General features: G+C 35.9%; 1 protein-coding gene across 4 annotated transcripts in view; it reads right to left on the reverse strand.

Moving 5' to 3' along the window:
- The window catches only part of tp53 (tumor protein p53), an 84,112-nt gene that overhangs the window by 6,269 nt on the left and 57,088 nt on the right, over positions 1 to 20,755 (reverse strand). For all 4 annotated transcript variants that reach the window (XM_028798386.2, XM_051924896.1, XM_028798385.2 and 1 more), the window contains exons 5-9: positions 15,666 to 15,852; positions 15,337 to 15,449; positions 7,861 to 7,970; positions 5,194 to 5,330; positions 2,614 to 2,702 (exon numbers count right to left, since the gene is read on the reverse strand). In XM_028798386.2, the coding sequence (XP_028654219.2) occupies positions 2,614 to 2,702; positions 5,194 to 5,330; positions 7,861 to 7,970; positions 15,337 to 15,449; positions 15,666 to 15,852 (636 nt within the window). The remainder of the gene's footprint in view (positions 1 to 2,613; positions 2,703 to 5,193; positions 5,331 to 7,860; positions 7,971 to 15,336; positions 15,450 to 15,665; positions 15,853 to 20,755) is intronic.

Here is a 20,755-nt window from a genome sequence, read left to right on the forward strand (position 1 = left end):
AGCCCTCCAGGCCTGGAGTTCGACACCGCTGCCTTAGACAGAGATGTTCCTGTTTGTTAGATGGTCTGGAAACGATCATCTTATCAGATAAGGCTGCAGATGCTGCCTTCCAAAAGGGAGACCCATTCAGGAAAACTGAGGCTTTTAGCTGCTGATAAAGAGTGCCTGGTAACAGCTTGCTAAATCAGGACTAAGGTTGCACCCTCGCAAAAGAGATTATGCCAGTTTAAGCATTTTTAATTTATTTTACATAGTGCCTTTAGCAGCACACAATTACAAAGCAGACAGCCCCTAAACATCGAAAAATGCTTGTTACATAAAACTGTAAAGTGATAATTTTGTATAAAAGCTATATGCTGCTCCTTAAAATTGTGGAAGGAAGGTCTAATTATATGCTAAAACTGTCAATTGTTTTTAGTGAATACTAACTACTCCACATCCAGAACTGTTGCTACCTTATGCCCAGTTCTGTTAGAATAGGCAGGATAGGCTTAACCTCCCTAGAACACATTACTAATTAGTTCAAGCAATGAATTTGCGGGGGGTTGTAGGGATGAGAGGGTATTGGTTTTAGTATTCTCATGACAGTATTTTATACCAGTTTTTGAATATATCATTACTGGTCACATATTTGTCACAAACACATTGTGCCATGGTTGAATTTGATGAATACAACAGGTCGGCAAAAGGGTAAAGAAACTCTGCAAAGAATGTGTAAATTGCTTCATTGTTGTCGGCTCTGGGAAATTAAAGAGGCCATGGAATCGAATTATTAAAAATTCTTGAAAATGCACACTGTTAAATACCAGTACTGAAAGGAGTAAATCAGAGTTTCGTATCAAATCTTATGTTTTTTCGCATTATAATGCTTCAGACTTTACTAGGCAAGATTTTGGTATTCTAGAGTTGTATGACACTTGTTTATATTTGATATCTTGACCTTGCCCCTGCATTACTAATAAAGAATTAAATTAATAGGCATTTGATGGGTATTGTACAACGATAAATTCACAAGTGTACTGAATTGAACACCATATAATTACAGGTGCTCCTCAAGTTATAGTAGTCTTATCGTACAACATATTCTGCAGGAACAAATAGCATATAAAACAAATTTCATTAAAATTTTCATCTAGCAACATCAAATTTTTTTTTTTTTTTTTTTAAACTTACTGAACTAATTTTAAAACACATAAATACACAGTAGCCATCACTAAAGCCAAGGCCACAGTACAGTACATACATGGTTACTATTTTAATTTTGTGCTTTCCTTCCCATTTTGCATTTTTTAGTCAGCCATGTGAATAGCTGTACAATAAGCTTAGTCACAGGTAACCAGCAAGACTGGCAGGTAGACATTTATCTGAAAAGTAGAATGTGTTGCTGGCAATTTGAAGCATCCAAAGTATACGTCTCGTAAGTGTTGTCTTGGGGAGTATAGTACCTGGTAGGGGGACTTGACACTCTGAGCATTTCCTCAACTAAACCAGCATGTGTCTCTGAAACTTTAGCTGATAAAGAACTTGTGCCAAAAGTACACCTTTTCCAACTCCATTGGGTATAACATTATGTCGACATTATGCCTCAACATTCTTCAGTTTTTGATATTGTGCATACCGATGGATCACTTCAGTTTCAATTAGTTTATATTAGTTGCTTTGTCATGAAAGTACTCTAATATTACTTCAGTCACTAATAACTTTAAAATAAATAATAAAGCATTATGCATTTTTGCCAATTTCCCATTAATGGATATTTTTCAGCGCTAGTACTGATTTGCATACAAAAACTGGGTTACCCCTACAGGAACAGAACCCTTTTAATAATAAGAGACCCTCCTACATATTGTGGTTAAATCATTTTGGGCGGGGCGGGGGAAGGAGAGCTCAGGATACTTTAGAAATGTGAAACTGTGCTGGAAGGTCATCAAGAAGTAAGTAATTTGACATACTGTGCAAATCCTAGTTGTGTAATCTGACATCCCTGGCCAGGAGATCACTAATTGCAGTTGTCAAGTTTAAGATCATCTCCAACTAGAAAGCATGTAATGTGACATTGGCTTTAATCTAACCAAGCTAAAACTGTAAGTGCAGCACCACAGGAGATGAAATTAACTATGAAATATATGCAAGTCAATGGTATATTCAGCTTGAATGTACTGTCAAAGAGTTAAAATAAAGGTCAAATATTTTCCAGATCCTCCTGTAATATTTCTGAATGCAAAACTTTCAGAAACAGTTGATCACATAATAGTAAAAACACCTTTGTGCTTGATATTGCATAGATTGAATCCCAGTTTAACAGCACACATACACTCCTCTATCTATAGAGGAAGGAGAGACTACCAACAAATTAAAAAAATCCACTCCTTTGAGGATTTTTGCATATTTTAGGTTAACACCCTATAAACAAAAAAAAGGCATACAAATAAATTACTAAAACTCCTTGCTTCTGAAAGCAGAAAACTGAATATAATATATAACCCTTCTGGCACAAAATATTGACAATTCAGTTAGATTATCAAGACAGTTGGAAACAAGTGGAGAGCTATGCATGCAGCGCTAAAGAAACTTGGGAACTTTACACCAGCCCCAGTGTGTCCTTATTTCTACCTGTAAAATGAAAACTTCTTCATCTGAACTGGATTTGTTCTTTTTGCTTGACTCGGGGTGTGAAATTGGCTGGGTGACGTCTTTAATGTCTGCAAGATAAACAGTGCTGCATAAGAAAATAATTAAACCCACAATACATAGTACTACAGTACAAGGACTTATAAATATTTGTGCACATTTGTTAACTCTGTTTAATTTTCATTACATTATTTAAAGGTGAAAACCTGCTTGTTTTACTAAATACACGAAGACATTTATTAAAAGTCTAAATCTCAGTCTTTTAGTTTATCAGTACTGGTTGAACACTTCTAATGCACTCTTTCAATTGCAATTCACTTCCTTTAAAATGCATACTTTGGCATTGGTATAACCAATTAATTGCCAATTGTAATTAATAGGTTTGTGGACATTGTGTTACATCAGTTAGCTTTAGTGGAAGGCAGAATACTGAATGAGCGTAAAAACTTCAGTTCTCAAACAAAGATGACAGGCCCTTTTTTAAAAAAAAGGGCATACACACAAGGTAGGTTTTAATCCGAAGTTCTTCTACAGGAATGAACCTATGAAATGTAAAATAACAGATATTCTGACATTAGCTTTCATCTAGTCTTGGCAAAGATGAAGACTAAGCTCTGTGTGCTTTAATTTAACACTCTTTTTCACTGCTAGATAACTCTGAATATATCCCGTTAGTCACTTAAATATATGGTATTATATTCAAACAGTATACAAAATAAGTGTGTGAGAATGTTTATTGAAAGAGAAAATTGTTCGACAAAAAAGATGAACCACTCACTGATCATCATGGCATTTTCAGTACATTCATTTGTCTCACCTGTGAAAATATCAGTTCCTCAATTTATACAAGAGGGGGATTAATATGTTTTATCTTTTGTTTCCACTACTGTAGCTGGAAACAAAAACTTGTCAGCAGAGTTTCACCTGCACAAAATTTCTGTTCCCGACTGTATCCCACAAGTATAAATAGCCTGACAGTGCCAAGTATTTTACAAGTCAGTTTGTACGTGTGCAAAACTTGAAAACTAAGTATAAATCATATTTCTAGTGCGTTCCTCTGTTGTTGAGGGTTCAGAATCAGCCAGCTCCTACAGTTCAAATTCACATTAGCGCAAACAAACAAATTTTTACTCAGTGAAACAATGGAACAGCGGAAAGAGATCAAATATATTATTTGGATTTAAACTTTAAGTCAGAGACTTGTAGACCGTCTAATTTGTGTTGCCATCAGGGAAAAGTAGTGTTTCTTTCCAATGAAGAGGCATATCCGCGAGAATTAAAAGATTTCTTGTTTGGTGAAAGTGAAATCCATATACACAAGCGGCAGAGATGCTGGCTGGTGGGTAGCGCAGGCCATGGGGCAGGGGGGTTGGCGAGCGAAGCCCCCTAGTTTGAAATAAGGAAAAAGTAAAAGCTGCTCTCAAACTAGATAGAAAGCTGTCAGATTCTGTGATGACACTAGAGGCTATCCAACTTATTAAAAAAAAAAAAATAAAAAAAAAAAAAAGCCAAGTTTCGAAGGTCTACAAAGTAACTTGTTCCAAAGGTCTAATGTTTCACAATATTAAGAATGATCTAGTCGAGAACAGGCTATTCAACCCAATAAAATTTGCCAGTCCTAATGTTCTGTGTGAAGTATACTTTGACATGTTTATAAGGTTAACCCTTAAGTTTACATGTGTCCCAGTGTTCTTTTAAAAATAACAGCTTTGTTCCAGTGTCTGCATTCCCTTCATAATTTTAAGCAAACCTCAGTCATATCATCTCTTAATCATGAATGTTTAAACCAAAACTTTCAACTTCTATCTTTTTCCAAAGCTCATACTTCAGAGTCCAGAAAGCAGCCTAGTCAAACCTCTCAATGTATTTGCACAAATCTGAATTCTGCCAAAATCAACATGTGATGGTTAGGCTGATTGTGCATTATTTGTTATTTAGCATCCAGCCAGCCAAGTGAATGTAGTACAATGGTGCATAGCATTTAACACAAGTGTTCTTTTCCCTTTATACAAGGGTCAGAAGTTTTCACAATAATATTTCACACTAGAAGGTTATTAAACTCTTGAGAGTGCCTCAGGAACACAAATTAAATTAAGGCAAATGCATTTGGCAGTTTACCAGATTAAAATCCATTGAGCACCTTTAGAATAACATGGTACAAACTACTAGCCAGCCACCACCAGCTAATTTGTAGCTCCTATGGGACACACCGCTAAAAATGAACCAGCATCTTATAGTGTGCTTTGAAAACCTTTTAAGTCCACACTGACCTGAAACAGACATTCTATTCAGAAGGTGCATCCAACTAAGTGACCACTCAATGTACAGAGTTATATTTAGGTTTAGATGTACTATGATGACGCTAATAAGTGGGTTTGAGAATGAGGGATATAGCGGGTTGGAAAATGGATGGATGGATGTATGATAAGTATGTAATTAAATGAATTATATTAACACCTAGGCCTGCTTTTAGACTAAATATGCCAGACTACCATAAACGTATTTTTGAGCATTGCTAGGGATACAACTCATTCTTTCACTTTGCGAAAAGTTAATACTCACTGCGTTTGGTACCACTGCTAGATTTGCAGGTAGCATTCTCTTGTTGTTTATGGCAGTTCTCCTCTTCACTTTTACGGTCTCTTCCTGGGCAGGCACAAACTCTGACCTCAAAACACCGCCTGCCAATCAAGAGGCCTCTAGAGATACAAAATGACCAAGATACATACATTTAGTGCCCCAAAAGACAGGGGTATACAGTCGTTTATATGTATTACATACAAACATCTGCCTAATTTGAACTTTAATTTGGAAGCTCTCAGAATGAGTCTGAATTTTAGAACAAATGGAAATCATCAGCAGGACACATTACCATTTTATCCCTGATATTTGAAGCAATGTTTAAGAATCAGGATTCACTTTATTGGCCAGGTACACTAATGTGTATTCGGAACTTGTCTTGACAGTGTTGGTGCAACATATAACTACAACGTAGAATACAAAAGTTAAACATAAGAAGGTAAAATATAAAATGATAAAATATGATGCAACATACAAGAGCAATACAAAAAGATAGGATTTAAAATGTCCAGGCAGTCCTATATGCAGGTATACATAGATATGCAGTAGAATCTCGGATTTGATTAGTAAGACATGGTGGTTTGGGGGGAGTTTAGGCGATGTGTCATTTTAGCTTTCACTGTACGAAGAAGTTTGCCAAAGGGAAGTGTTTGAAACAGGCGATGCCCTGGGCGAGTCATATCAGCAATGATCTTTGCAGCACTCTTCCTCACCCTGGACTCAAATAGGACTTTAAATATGCATTAAGTTACAGCCTATGATCCTTTCACAGGCTTTTATAATGCTTTGCAGACTGGCCTAGCTCCTCTAAAAATAACATCAAACTAACAGGCAGCACCAAACCAGACAATTATAGAGGAGGTCAGAATGGACTCTGGTGGCTGTGTAGAACTGGACCAATATTGCTTGAGGTAGATTGAATTTCCTCAGCTGACCCAAAAAGATCCTTCTCTGATGGGCTTTCTTAATACATCATGTGATGTTATAGACCAACATAAGGCAGAGCAGTGCCCAGGAACTTAAATGATTCTGTCATTCCAACAGCTGAGCCATTTATAGCAACATAGTTTTAGAAATCACAAGGAATACCACAATGTATTATACAACAGTTAGGCCACAATGTGGTATAATGAGGTTTTTTTTTTTTTTTTTTTTTTAAATACTTTTTGTTATGAACTTCATCAATTATTGCCTCTCTTATTCAAGCAGGCACACACACCTCACATAATATAAATTAAAGGGGGTGGGGGGTCGAAAGACAAACAAAACACACATAAGGAACTTTAATTACAGCCATTTTTTTCATATTACAGTATGCATTTCAGGAACAATACTAGGAGTACTCATGTATGCTTTGGGAGAACAGAGATGTGACCAGGCACAAGTGTTCAATACTATGACTAATGATAGTGAAATGGATCCCAGGTTAATAAATACATCTAACATAGCCTTAATAAGGAAGGAGAGTCTCTTTGCATTCATCATGTGAAAAGTAATCAACATAGTTGTCTGGCCAGCCATTTTCTAACCTGGTGGGTACGGCAACATGCTATCAGCGCATGTTCCCAACCTCTCTCTCTAATCAGCAGCTGCTAGTGAAACAGAGAAATGAGCGAAGCTACAACAATGTTTTGTCATGAATCTGCTCCTTTTTCCTCACTAGACTGAAAGCTGTCTATTAAAACTGACTGCAACTTAAGTATTTTAACCAAAAATACAAGCATGCTACCTTTACAAGTGATGTGTGAATACACAAACTTGACAAATCCCATAAAGCTGCACAGAATGTCTACAGTAACAACACTAGCTGGAAATTTTCTATATTGAATATTCAAACTATAATATATAAACACACAATTTTAATATGAATTTGACAAACCTAGTTTCTCATGAATAGTAAAATACTTGGCACACATTACAAAGAGGGAAAAAAAAATGGTTTGTCAGTGTATTCATACAATGATTACAACAAAACACACTGCAATATTATTCTATTTCCACTTCCAAACGTTATGGCATAATATTAAGGCTGACAAACAGTTAAACCTAAATTGGCCACACTTAAGTCATCCTAGAAAAATTTTCTAGTAACATATTAAAATGAAGGTATACTGGGCTGCAAGCTATACAACACTACAAAATCACACTGAGCAGCACACAGCAATGTACAATTATTTTAATTATTGTTGAAGACATTGTGGCCCAAGGGCTAATTAGCTGAACTAGAAACCAAGTGATACAGGTTCATTTTTCAGCATTAACTCACCATGTGACACTGAGTAAGTCAATTAACCAAAGTTCCAGTTGCATCCAACTTCATTTCGCCAATTTTTTCCATTCAGTTGGATTGAATGATGCCTATTTCTTAGGCAGTGGCGCAGCTCTGCAAAGGAATACTGCTTTATGTATTACCGTGAGGCAATACCGAGGGGTCTAAAATAAAGTTTTTATCAAAACAAAAACCTACAGAGACATGGTATACTACATTACAAAAATGTATCAAATTTACACTATTTTTGACAAGGACTACATTTTGCCAAATCCCACCCACCACAACCAATTTTTTCTCTGACTGCTATCCCACCAGAACAGAAGATCAGCATATAATTTTTTAATTAAAACACTATGCTATACAGCAGAAAGACTTACTCTTTGGTCTCCAAGGTGACTATGGTGATTATGGGTCTTCGGTTCATGCCACCCATACAGCTGCTGTTGCACATGTAGTTGTAGAGGACGGTGATGCAGTCAGATCCCAGCTGTGGGCAGATGAAAGTATCAAGAAAAATATTCTACACATGTTGCACAAATTAGTGGTAGCCACATACCCAAATGACACTAATGAAGGAATATAAAATTTGCATTGTGCGTGGGAAATTTATTAAAAAAAAAAAATGTTCATGAGTAATTGCTTTTTAACACTGCAGTTACCTAATCACTTTTAAAATAGCAAATAAAAACTAAAACCAGCTTAATAAAAGCATCTTATCCAATTCCCAGTTGAACGGTCTAATTTTTAATGACTTAACTGCTGATCAGCTAAAGGGCTACTGGAGTTTATGCACTATGCTTAGACTTTTAAAATTGGGTAAAGATATTAATAACGATCTTGTACCATTACTTTCCACATATATTAGTACATGTCTTACTTGGTATTGAGTTTACAGAATATCAGAGAAATCTGCTCAACCACCATAAGGATCAGTACTAATGAAAAAAGCTGCAAAAGTGTGGTAGAAGGCTAGAACCCTATACTGTTCCCCAGACACATTACTAAATTTCATTAATATTGCATAGATTACTGCACAATAATAATGGAGTAGTGTTGTGTTGGTATAAAAAAAAATTTGGGTCTGCTGTTGATACCAGCTTTCACATCTTAGAACCAGTAGCAAAATAAAAGATACCAGGAAGGCTGGAGTGAGACGGATGGGTTGTGCTGTAAAATTGTGCAATTCCTTCATGCACCATATAAACATGCACATCCTTCCTATGCCTACCATATATTACTTGTACCAATAGTTACTTAACTGCTGGCAACATACGGTTTTAAAAATTTATAAGTACCAGTATTCCACACAACCCTATCATGCTACGAAAATACTAACAGCATTATTATCAGCAAAGAAATTACCACGTATTTAATAAATATAATTGCGATCTAACTGCTAGAAGGAATACAAAACAAGTCTACAGGTTACAAGCAGGAAAATAGTGTATAAGCACCACTGTAGCTTAATAGATACTACTGCTGTTTTATGGATCCGCCATCCTGGATTTGACTCCACAGCTAGTCATTATCCGTATGGAGTCTGCATATCTGAATGGACTTTCTTCTGGTTTTTCTTACAATTTTCTCAGACGAGTAGGATGTGTTAATGGACTACTCAACATCAGCTCGAATATGGAGTGTGCACAGGGTTGTTTCCCGTCATGGAACCAGTGCTGCCAGTAAAAACCCCAACCTATGCACCATTCACAATCCTGAAATGGATTAAGAGGGCTCAAAAATTTACAAGTTTCCCCCAAAGCTGTTACAATCTGGAGAGATAAGTGTTTCACTAGAGTATTCTCAAGAAACATCTCTCAGAGAGTCGAAACAAATTCACTGCACCTCAAAACCTAAAAAGATCGTAAATGCTAGCAGAAAATGGCTTCATACACTGGGAGGGGGTGGGGCAGTTTAAAATTGTTAATTGGACATCCTTCAGGATCAAAGCGGAGGCGGAGTGGTGGTTCTGAGGCTAGGGATCTGCACTGGCAATCAGGAAGGCTGCCGGTTCGAATCCCGTAAATGCCAATAGGGACTCTGCTCTGTTGGGCCCTTCAGCAAGGCCCTTAACCTGCAATTGCTGAGCGCTTTGAGTAGTGAGAAAATCTCTATATAAATGCAAAGAATTATTATTATTAAAGCAGAATGCCCAATTTCCAAGTAAATATAGTACACATTCAGATTAAGCAAAATGAGGACGACTCATGTACCAAAATGAGTTACAGTAGAGTTAATGTAACCATAAACTTTACTGCTTACACATTTATGCCATTGGTTTGGCCTCAAACCCCTCATTTTCATTTAGGCGGGTTCAATATATTACCAAAATATTTTGAAATATCATTGTACACCGTTACTATTTACAAACCATTTCCTTATATTTTGAAATGTGGATTATTACATAAAAAGAAGATTATTAACAACCTTGCAAGCACTAAAAATTGTACACCAAATTATACTTTGGATAAACATACATTTGAATACCCAGTTTATACAAAAACTATTTGATTAACCAAACTGAACTTGATCTCAATTAGTTTCAATAATCAAAATTATACTGTATATTAAAATCTTTTTTTTTTGTAACCTAGTTTTTTTTAACAGATAGGACAATATATGTTCACAATTCTAAAATTTATAAATGGAAGCATTTGTAGTCAGTATAATCACATTAATAAAGAAATTGTCTTTTTCTTTAGAAGTTATTCATTTTAGAGTAGGGAGAGTCAATAAGGTGAAAAGGAGTTTTTTAAAGATGTGCATGAGATTTAAAAATACATAAATCTTACATATATTCTATGAAACATAGTGAAAGATCCTTATGCAACAAAAAGCTTTTAGGCAATATCACTGTTATGCAATATCAGACTATTCTTAAAAAATGATCATAAAATTCCAAAGGCAACTTTGAAGAATTAAATTTGCCCATTATGTGAAAAATTACTTCATCAAGGTGTGCATTTCTAGCAAGACCTTGAGTCTTCATTGAGGGCTGTTTGCATTCAGAACTCAATCTCTTGACAAATACAGAAACAGAACAACTCATTTTTAAAATCAAGACATCATTACTATGAACATGGAGAGAACACTAATAAGATCTTCGCTGAACAAATCCATGAGCAAAAAGTTCAATGCAATCCCAGCAATCACCAACACAAATGGAGACAGAATCATTGACCATAAAAATATAATGCTCACATTTAGAGACTACTATAAATCCTTATGTTCTACTGAGTTTAAAGAAGACAAGACTCAATCTAATGCATTTCTGGATGCATTACAGATACCACAAATAGATACTCTCAGTACAGAGGAATTGGATAGACCTCTGGCACTATCAAAATTACAAGATGCTATAAAGTCACTTCAGAGTGGGAAAGCTACAGGCCCTGATGGCTACCCTGCCAAATTTTATAAGAAATTCTCCACTCAGCTAGCTCCCCTATTATCATCAACATTTACAGAAGCTAGAGACAATAAAATTCTACCTCAAATTTTTCGCCAAGAATTAATCACTGTCTTTCCTAAACAAAATAAGGACTTATTACAATGTGCATCATACAGACCAATTTCACTTCTGAATAATGATGTTAAGATACTCTCCAAAGTCCTAGCTAGAAGGATGGAGAAAGTGCTGCTTTCCGTAATATCACAAGATCAAACTGGATTTATTAAAGCTCGACACTTAGCGTCCAATCTTCGACGTCTGTTTAATGTAATATATTCACCCGCAAAGCCAAACACCCCAGAGATGATATTATCGTTGGATGCAGAATAAGCATTTGATATAATTCAACGGAACTACCTTTTCACTACATTGGAGAAATTTGGGTTTGGCCCAAACATTGGTGCATGGATCAAACTACTGTATACCAATCCAGAAGCGTCAGCTAACAACATTAATTCAGACTACTTTGAAACTAGAATGTGGTACCAGACAAGGATGCCCCTTGTAACCACTGCTTTTTGCAATCGCCAATGAGCCACTGGCTGTTCACTTTAGAAATGCTTACGAGATAAAGGGGATTATCAGAGAAGGACTTGAACAGAAAATTTTTCTATATGCAGATTATATGATACTGTATATATCAGACCCACAAAATACTGTGCCTGCAGTCCTAGCAGCACTTACAGAATTTCAAAAGATTTCTGGTCTCAGAATTAATTTGACTAAACGTGCGCTCTTTCCAGTGAATTCTCAAGCACACAATATTAGATTGGTCACCTTCCCTTTGATCATCGCAGATCAGTTTAAATACCTTGAGGTAAACATCACAAGTAGACACTAAGCTCGCCATCAACAAAAAATTTTGCTGTCAGTATGGAAAAAATTAAGCAAGACTTGCATAGATGACCAACCCTTCATCTCACTTTAGCTGGAAGAATTGACATTGTTAAGACGAATATCCTTCCTAAGCTTCTTTTTATTTCAAAGCATTCCAATATACATCAATAAATATTTTTTAAGAAATTAGGTTCAACCATAACCTCATTTATTTGGAATTCAAAACATCCATGTATCCAAAGAGCGTCCCTACAAAGACCTAAATAGGAAGGCGGCATGGCTCTACCGAACTTTCCATTTTAAAATTCCATTTTATTAATGGGCAGCAAATATACAAGCTATTAAAACCTGGACATGAACACAAATAGATAAACATACACAGGCTTGGTCCACAACAGAAATAAAATCCTGCAGTACTACTTTATATTCCTTGCTTTGTACCCCAATAAATGCAAGTTAATCGCCAATATACTAACAACCCAATTGTGCTTCACTCACTCAGAATATGGAACCAATGTAGGAAGCATTACAAGATAAAGAAGCTTTTATCTGTGGTACCTCTGCACGAGAACCACCTTTTTCCACCCTCTCAAACATATGCAGTTTTTAATGTCTGGAAAACATTTGGGATTAAATCAGAGATCTGTAAAAAACATTTTTCAGTCCCTCCCTTTCAAAGATCCCAGAGTACAGTGGGAAAAAGATCTCAATCAATATCTCAGAAAAGGAGTGGAAAGTAGCAATACAGAGAATCCACTCGAGCTCCATATGAGCAAAGCATACAATTATTCAAGTCAAAATTAAATATCGAGCACATCTGTCTCACTTAAAATTGTCCAAAATATCTCCAGGGCAAGATCCAACCTGCGAATGTTGCAATCAAGTTCCAGCCTCACTAGGCCACATGTTCTGGGCCTAGGCCAAATTAACATCATTCTGGACCAAAATTTTTAAATGTCTATCAGACAGCCTTGGTGTCACAATCCCTCCTAACCCATTAACAGCTGTGTTTGGGGTACTCCCAGATGGGCTTGAAGTGAAGAAGGACAAACAAACTGTAATTGCCTTTACTACACTATTGGCACGTAGACTTGTGGAAGAATCCTAACTCTCCTCTTTTAAGTCCGTGGATAACTGATGTTATATACTATTTGAAACTGGAAAAAATCAAATTCGCACTTAAGAGGATCTTTGCAGTAGTTTTTCAAAACCTGGCAGGATCTAATCAATAACATTTTAGAATAAGCTTTTAAAGCACTGAGGAAGTAGATTCTCTCCCCCTTTTTTCTTCTCCATTTATATTTATTCACTTATTAATTCATCTATTTACTTATTTTTTACTAGCTTTAAGTTTTACTCTGCTGGCCTAGCTCTCTCTCAGGGGTGGGGGTTGATTTGTTTTAATCCTATTTTTGTCAAAATTGATTTATTTTTATGGAATGTTGTGTGATTTCAATAAAATAAAAAATAAAAATAAAAAAAAAAACTTTACTGTATGGACAGAAAAAATCATGAGTGAGTAAGGTTTGTTTATTTCTCAGATGCCTGCTTTTTGTCTTTGTTGACAATTCACCTGCCACTTTGCACAGGAAAAATCTTTATCGAAAATATGGCACTGATCAAGAGACTGACAAGGTCAACATACAAGATCAGTATATTGTTGCTGACCGAACACCTTTGCTTTAAAAAGGTTAACAACAAAGCAATAGAAATCTTGTAAAATCAGAGTTGGCATTGTCTCTGCTGAACTACAAGGTAGGTGGCTGAAGCAACTCTGCCAACTGGTGAAAAACTAAACCTACTAATGTGTTTTTGTATTTATTAAATTATTATTAATGTATCCTTTTTTAGTTTACATTCACAGCTCAAAACACCTGATATTGAAGATAAATACTTTCAAACATAATTCTGCCACTGGATTGTCTCCCTCTCTTCAATCTCTCTCAAAACTAGATAGCTTAAATATACTCTTTTTGTTCTTCACATCAGCCATATCATACATATTACATACCAATGATTTTCCCTGCCATGAATCCAAACCTGCTAGGATAGGCTCCAGGATTCCTGTGATCCTGCTCTGATAGGTGGGTTTAGAAAATGTTTGTTCCTGTTTAGAAAATTATTGTTCCTAATCTCAGATGTGGTTTCTGTAGTTTTGAGGCTGTCCATACTCCTATTAATTGCTCTCTCTATTCGTTAAGCATTTACTGTACTTGTGCAAGGGCTACTCAAATTTCATTACCCCTAACCTGGACACTAAATGCTTGTTTTTCTTGGTTTCCATCAAGGGTCTGCACACTGATTCAAGCCCAAGAGCCCAGTTTTTCCAAAGTTCCCATGATTTTCATGATCACACCTGTCAGAACACAGTAGAATCTATTTTCTGATTTTTGGTATCTTTTCAGGCCTGCAGATGCAAAATTCAGGTCTATAAATTTTACATGCCCGAGATGGAGTAAAAGATCAATATGGCCGATAGAAAATAAAGCCCAGTATGGGAGATTTTTGAATGCAATGTTGAAGGCATTAATTGTAAGCACATTGTCTTGGAGCAGGATATGTTGTGTGTTGCAGACATTTAGAGTTTAAAAAAACAAAAAAAAACAAAACCACCCTCAAACCTTAAATCACCTAAAAATTTAAATCACAAAATAGGCCCATTCTGGGCAAGAAAAGGAAAAGGTGAAAAGTGCAAACAGCACACATTTGTTCAGCACAAATGACATACAAAATATTTTTAAAAATGTATAAAAAATTTTTTATAAAAATTGCTCATATTTAGTATCTGGTTTTAATTATGCTTGCTTTTATCAGACAAAAACAAAACCACTTAGTAAGCCATGTAGTGTAGTAAGCTTCCACTAACATTAAACTTAAATTATATTCATGAAGTGTACAGTTCTGACTGATTGTGACACAAAACTAAACTATATAGTAGCTCTTCAAATATATCATAATTACTAAAACTGGAACTAATAGATATAAAAATAAAATAGAAATCTCTTTGTGAAATAAAATTTAAATTAAAACTGAAAATAAACCAACAATCAAGGAAAACTAAAATTAAACTGAACAAGGGTTAGAAAAAAAAAAATAGAAATGAAAACCTAATATAAAAAGAGAAAACTATGCTAATCTTGGTATAGATGTAAGCCACATCCAAAAACACCCAAACATATTTGAACAACTTCTAGTTAAACTGATACCCCTAGCAAAAAAAGGACTATAGACAATTTCTCAAAACTTCAGTTTTCATAAAACCTCAATGTAAAATGCAATGGGACAACATTTCTTTATGAAAGCAGATTTTTTGAGAACAAAGCTTCTTTCATCTTGGAAGCGCTCCTAAACACACTGCTTTAGCTATACAAGAATGAGTAAAACACAAAAATGAACATTTACATTGAGAAACTAACAAAAATATTATCATACACAATATGCTCTCTATGAAACGAAAAAGAAAAACCCACAAACATTTACTCAGCAAACCATCATGCCAATGCTTATTTACAACTTTTCTCACAAAACTTAAGTACTTGTGTTTGCCTAAAAAGAAATTCATCATTACTTGGGGTGTCTCGTACGGAACTGTAACGCTCTGGCGCTTGGTATTCATGTCATCCAAGTATTCTGCCTGATGATTCCCCTCAACTCTGATCAGATGGCTGCGGGGAGCTGGACCTAATAAAAAACAAACATCTTAGTTTCCAAAGGCAAGCAGAGAGCAAAGCTATCACCATGCCCAAGTCTCTTTTTCTTGCAATAAGTACAACATGTGCTCAAATTCAGGAACTCTCCATCTAATTAACTTACAATAAGTTATTGCTATAAAAATCATTTGCTTTCAAGTGAGGCACCGTTTACTAAAGACAAGGAAGATTCCTTTAAAATGTTTACCTTCATTATTTTCAGCAGTTTGTTCATGATGAGGGCAACGGCGCACCACATCAGCCACATGCTCCGACTTCTTATAAACTGCCGTGGCTCGAATCAAAGTACCTGGCGGAGGAGGCTTATCCACAGTCATCTGAACTGGGCAGGTTTTTGCAAGCTGGCAGAACAACTTGTTCAACACAGGAGAATACTGTGAGGGGAGACACACAAAGAATGATAATTATGGATAATCTAAAAACTGAAAAAGATTAAAATGTGCAAGATTACATTTTGAAAAAAATAAATAAATCCATCCATGATTAATGCCTAGATACATTACGTAGCAAACAATTTTACTGCACAGAATCTGAAAAACAAGTACTGTGTAACAAATTCTCTGGCCTTGTACAGAGATATTCTTATTTTTAAATTGTACCGTATGTACATTGATACAAGTGTGTACATATGGTTTTAGAAAGTGAATACACATATGTAAATAATACTATAAGAGAATTATATTAAAACAGCCAATTTTGGACCTTGGCTTGGGGAAAAAAAAGTGTAACTATTTTCATTTGTTTACAAATTAAATTAAGACCCTCACCATGCACACATACAGAAAATTTAGATTTGACTATCCATAAAATGTAAAAGTTAAAATTTAAAAATGCAGGTTTAACTGCATAAAGTCAGTCTTATACTCTGTAAAATAAAAGGCCAAATCAAACCCTTTAATAGAAGATGAATTGCAGAACTCTAACCTGACCCCCACTTTGGGCAGGTTTAAATGCTGCTAAAAACTTAGAAGTGTGGATGTTTCTCTCTGTTAAAAAACTCCCCAATAGTTATAGTACAAGAGATTAGCAGAAAAGGGGGGGGGGGGGGGGGTATCTTGTGAAAGCCACAAAATATACACACAACTGATGAGGTACAGTTCAACAGCCGAAATGTTTTACTGCTTTTACTGTTTATATTTTCTGTTAAGATGCCACCCTAGATCATGTATTTAAACAAGGATGTCCAATTAGCATTGAACACACTGAGGGAATATTAAATCTCACACTTAATCCAGAAATATCTTGTTTATGCAAACAGAATGAAGGAGGAGGAGTAGGAGTAGGAGGTTAGGAGCATGCATTGATACAGCACATTGTAGCACCCACCACCTCAGGAACTCAATTTAGGACCAAAGTACAGCCATGCATCATGTGACACCTCAGCACCACACTAGTTCAAAATGGAGTGGAATAGCAGGAGGTTTTTAAAAAACACCACAGTAACTGGAGTGCCAATCCTGCCACCAGGCCCAAAGTGTTCCCTAAAAGGTGGAGGACGTGGCCTGGATGCAGATTGAAAAAAATCACACCTAGGGCAGAGCAAATGCAAATAGAGAGATGACATTTTTTGGGGGGTGGGGGAGAAAAAAAAAAAAATTATGTGTACCAAGGGGAAGGCAGAAAAATTGTGATAAAAAAAATGGAAGATAAACAAAATAAATGCGACAAACTCACACAGGCATACTGGCACGTGAGTGAAGGCGGCCACTGCTAGTAAATTACATTTTAAAAAAAACTTGAAAGTAAATGTGTTTAAAACACCTAGATGGTTATTTGGCCATAAGTGAATGTTTGAGTATTAGTCTCACCCTAGCAACACATTATGCCTGCAATGGAGATCATCAATTACCTGTTAAAATTGTATATTTTATGGAGGGTCAGATATTTTGCGGAATTATTACTGTAGAAATATTTCAAATTCAGCTACTTATAGTATTGTATATGCAAAACTGAATTTCCAAGGTACAGAAAAAAAAAAAAAAAGTTTAATTAGGACATTTACAAACCCTGAAAGTAATGGGTGCTATGTTTTAATACCCCTCATTATCTCACCTGAAAGTGTATGTAAAATGACTACTAGCTTGGCAGCATTCTCTGCCATGCACTTTTAAACATTGTTCATGCAATTTTATGCTATTTTTAAATAAAAGTACAAAAATTTGTTGTGGGTCATATTTGGTTTCTGTGCAGTTTTCGTTTTTTTTTTTTTTTTTTTGCTGGGGTTCCTGGAAGAAAGACACATGCAGGTCTCTGTACCAAGGTTGGAATGTGTGTTTGGCATATACAGCTTTAAAATAGCCACCCTTTCAGTCATTTTCTGAACCCACTTATCTAGGGCAGGGTGGAGGGGATGATGGAGCCTATCCCAGCAAGCACCCTGGACAGGGCACCAACCCATCAAAGGGTTAAAATAAACACACATAGCCAATTTAGCATGACTGGTTTATCTACCCTGTATGTCCTTGGGAGAATACCAGAGCACCCAGGTTACCCATGTTGTCAGAACACATGTAAAATCCATACAGGGAGCACCCAGGACTCTGTGTCCTTGCTGCATGGGAGTTATTTTTGACAGCGATTGTACTTCATACTTAGCCTCCTTACAGTGCCTCCAAAAGGGGAAAACACAAAAAAAAACAAAAAACAATGAAATTAACTAAAACAATGATAACATGCAATTAACAATAAAAAGTGAGAGCATAAAATTAACGGTGGTGCATTTTAAACTTTACATAAACATCTTAAACAAGTGTCCAGATGTTTGATGTTGCGGAATGTTCCCAACCTTTGTATTTTGGCACTCTTGGTCATACAAAACAGATGTAAAGATCAGAGGCTTTGCACAATATAAACATCTGAAGCAGCCCCCTCGTGACGGCACTGCTTTGAAAAATGAGTTTTTAAACGATCACGACTTTGCTATGGAAGCACTGAGTGTGGAGAATGTTATGCCCTTATAAAGGAGGAATATTTAGGACAAAAATAAATAAGCAAAATAAATAAAAAAGAAATGACACTACATACATAATAAGATTAAATATGGGAGTTTGCAAGTTCTCCCTGTGTCTGCGGGGCTTTCCTCACATGGTCCCAAAGACATGCAGGTTAGTGCTTTGGCGGTACTAAACTGTGTGTGTGTTTGCCCTGCGATGGACTGACACCCTATGCTGGCTGGGGATAGGCTCCAGCAGACCTCCCCCCACCGTGACCCTGTTCAGGACGAAGTGGGTTTGAAAATGACTGACTGACATTAGGGAATAAGGAACAAGAGGCATATTTCCTAACCCATTTAATTATTTCTACTTGAATTTCATGTTATTTATTTAGTGTCACATTTCAAAATAAATAAAATGAAAAAAAAGTATTTACTAGAGGACTTTGCCACCTGCTTGCTTCACTCGTCAACCCCCAGGCCTGCGCTACAAGCTAGCCTCTTTGCGGTTCAGCTGCTCGCATATGGGGATGTATAATTTAAACAGATTGTTATTTTCATGGGAATTGTTACATATGCATAATAGAACTAACTATTTTACATTACAGCGAGTAATTAACTATTAAAAATAGTAAAACGTAATAATTTGGAAGAAAATTGTTTCATGTTGCGTTACAGTTTTTCGTTGCAGAATATGATTTCACTCTGTTTGGCTTTGAAATTAACACACATACTTTTTAAATTTACACTTTTACTGTAAAACTTCAGTAAAAACTTTAAATTTTCGTCAATATTGCATTGAATTTTGATTCTGTGTTTGTACTTTCATCATGACAATGCAACTTATAATTGCCTGTGATTGAATTTTGTTTCTTTCTCTCTATTAAATAAAATGATTTTTTCAAATGTTTGGTATGGAGATTTGTTAATCGTCTTTGCAAAAGCTATTCTAACGGGAAACAATGTTTTAATACGAATGGCATGTCAAGATCTCCTTTGTTGTCTACTGTTATCTGCGGAAGATGTTCTACATTACCTTTCTTGGATACATCCTTCTTTCTACAATAATTCGTGCGGTGGATGACCATACAGTGTTAACAGTTGTAGATATTCTTTGGGATATTATAAGTTGATGATTTCACCTTCCGCACGTTCACTATCAACTGTTTCAGCATAGTCTGTTGATATGCATTTAACCAATTTGCCATGTAACCAATTGTCACTTTTGTCGTTAATTCGATTGATATCGTTTCTCGGTGCTAGGATTGCCTGTGTACTCATTTTTTTCAGTTGATAACCCTTTGTGATGAAATTCTTCAAAAAGATTTGGACAGAATAAGTCTTCTTTAATTGGGAACTTAAAGTGTGGAAAATGTAAAAATTTATAAGAGCTGAGATTGTAGGAACTGTGTCTGACAAAAGCATTCACACAAATGAGCGGCGAGAGTACCAATGCGAGTGGCTGAATATGGTTTAGAGGAGGGCGTGACTTGAAGAAAATCTCATGGCCAAAGTCTCATTTCGTGGGACTTGAAAAAAAGGCTCATCCCAGGATTTTTTTATAGAATAGAGAGATTTGCATATTTATCCATGCATCCATCCAATTTCTAAACCCACTTTATCCTGAGCAGAGGCAGAGTCACAGAGAAGTTGGAGCCTATCCCAGGAAACAAAGCACTTTTCTTTTGTCTATGACAATAAAACTATCACATAAATCTCATTCATCTGGTTACAGTGTACCAACTTTGCCAGTCAATATGACCTAGGTAACCATATTGTGACAAAAAAAAAAAAAAAACTAACTGAAATTTAAAAAGGCATCCATCATGCCACAAAGTTATTAAAATTAGGGTGGTCCAGTGCCATTTAACCCTTTAAAATGGCAATTGAGCATCACAGTGAAACCTAGTAATTGGATATGGCAAGTTTGCCAGCCAATTTGACCCATGAACTCACTTTGGGCCAGGCAAATCTCAACTGCATCATAAAAAGTAATCTTGTCACAAAGCTATGAAGAAAAAAAAAAAAATGTTAATCCTAGTCATTAAAAAATGGAATGTGATAAATTTGCCAGTCAATTTGACCCAGGTACTCACATTGGTCTGTGCAAAACTCAACTGCAACTTAAAGGCATCTACATTTTCTCAAAACTGACAACCAGGGTGTTCCAACACCATTTAGCCTTTTACAGTGCCCATTAAGCATCACAATTTCCTTCACTGTCAAGTTTGCCAGTCAGTCTGATGCATGGAACTGCACTGGGACAGCAAAACTCAATTGCACTTTAACAAAGGTATTCACCTTTCTCTGAAAATTAGAGTGAATCAATGGCATACAACTCTGTA

This window comes from Erpetoichthys calabaricus, chromosome 3 (assembly GCF_900747795.2).
Source record: "Erpetoichthys calabaricus chromosome 3, fErpCal1.3, whole genome shotgun sequence".
Classification (NCBI taxonomy): domain Eukaryota; kingdom Metazoa; phylum Chordata; class Cladistia; order Polypteriformes; family Polypteridae; genus Erpetoichthys; species Erpetoichthys calabaricus.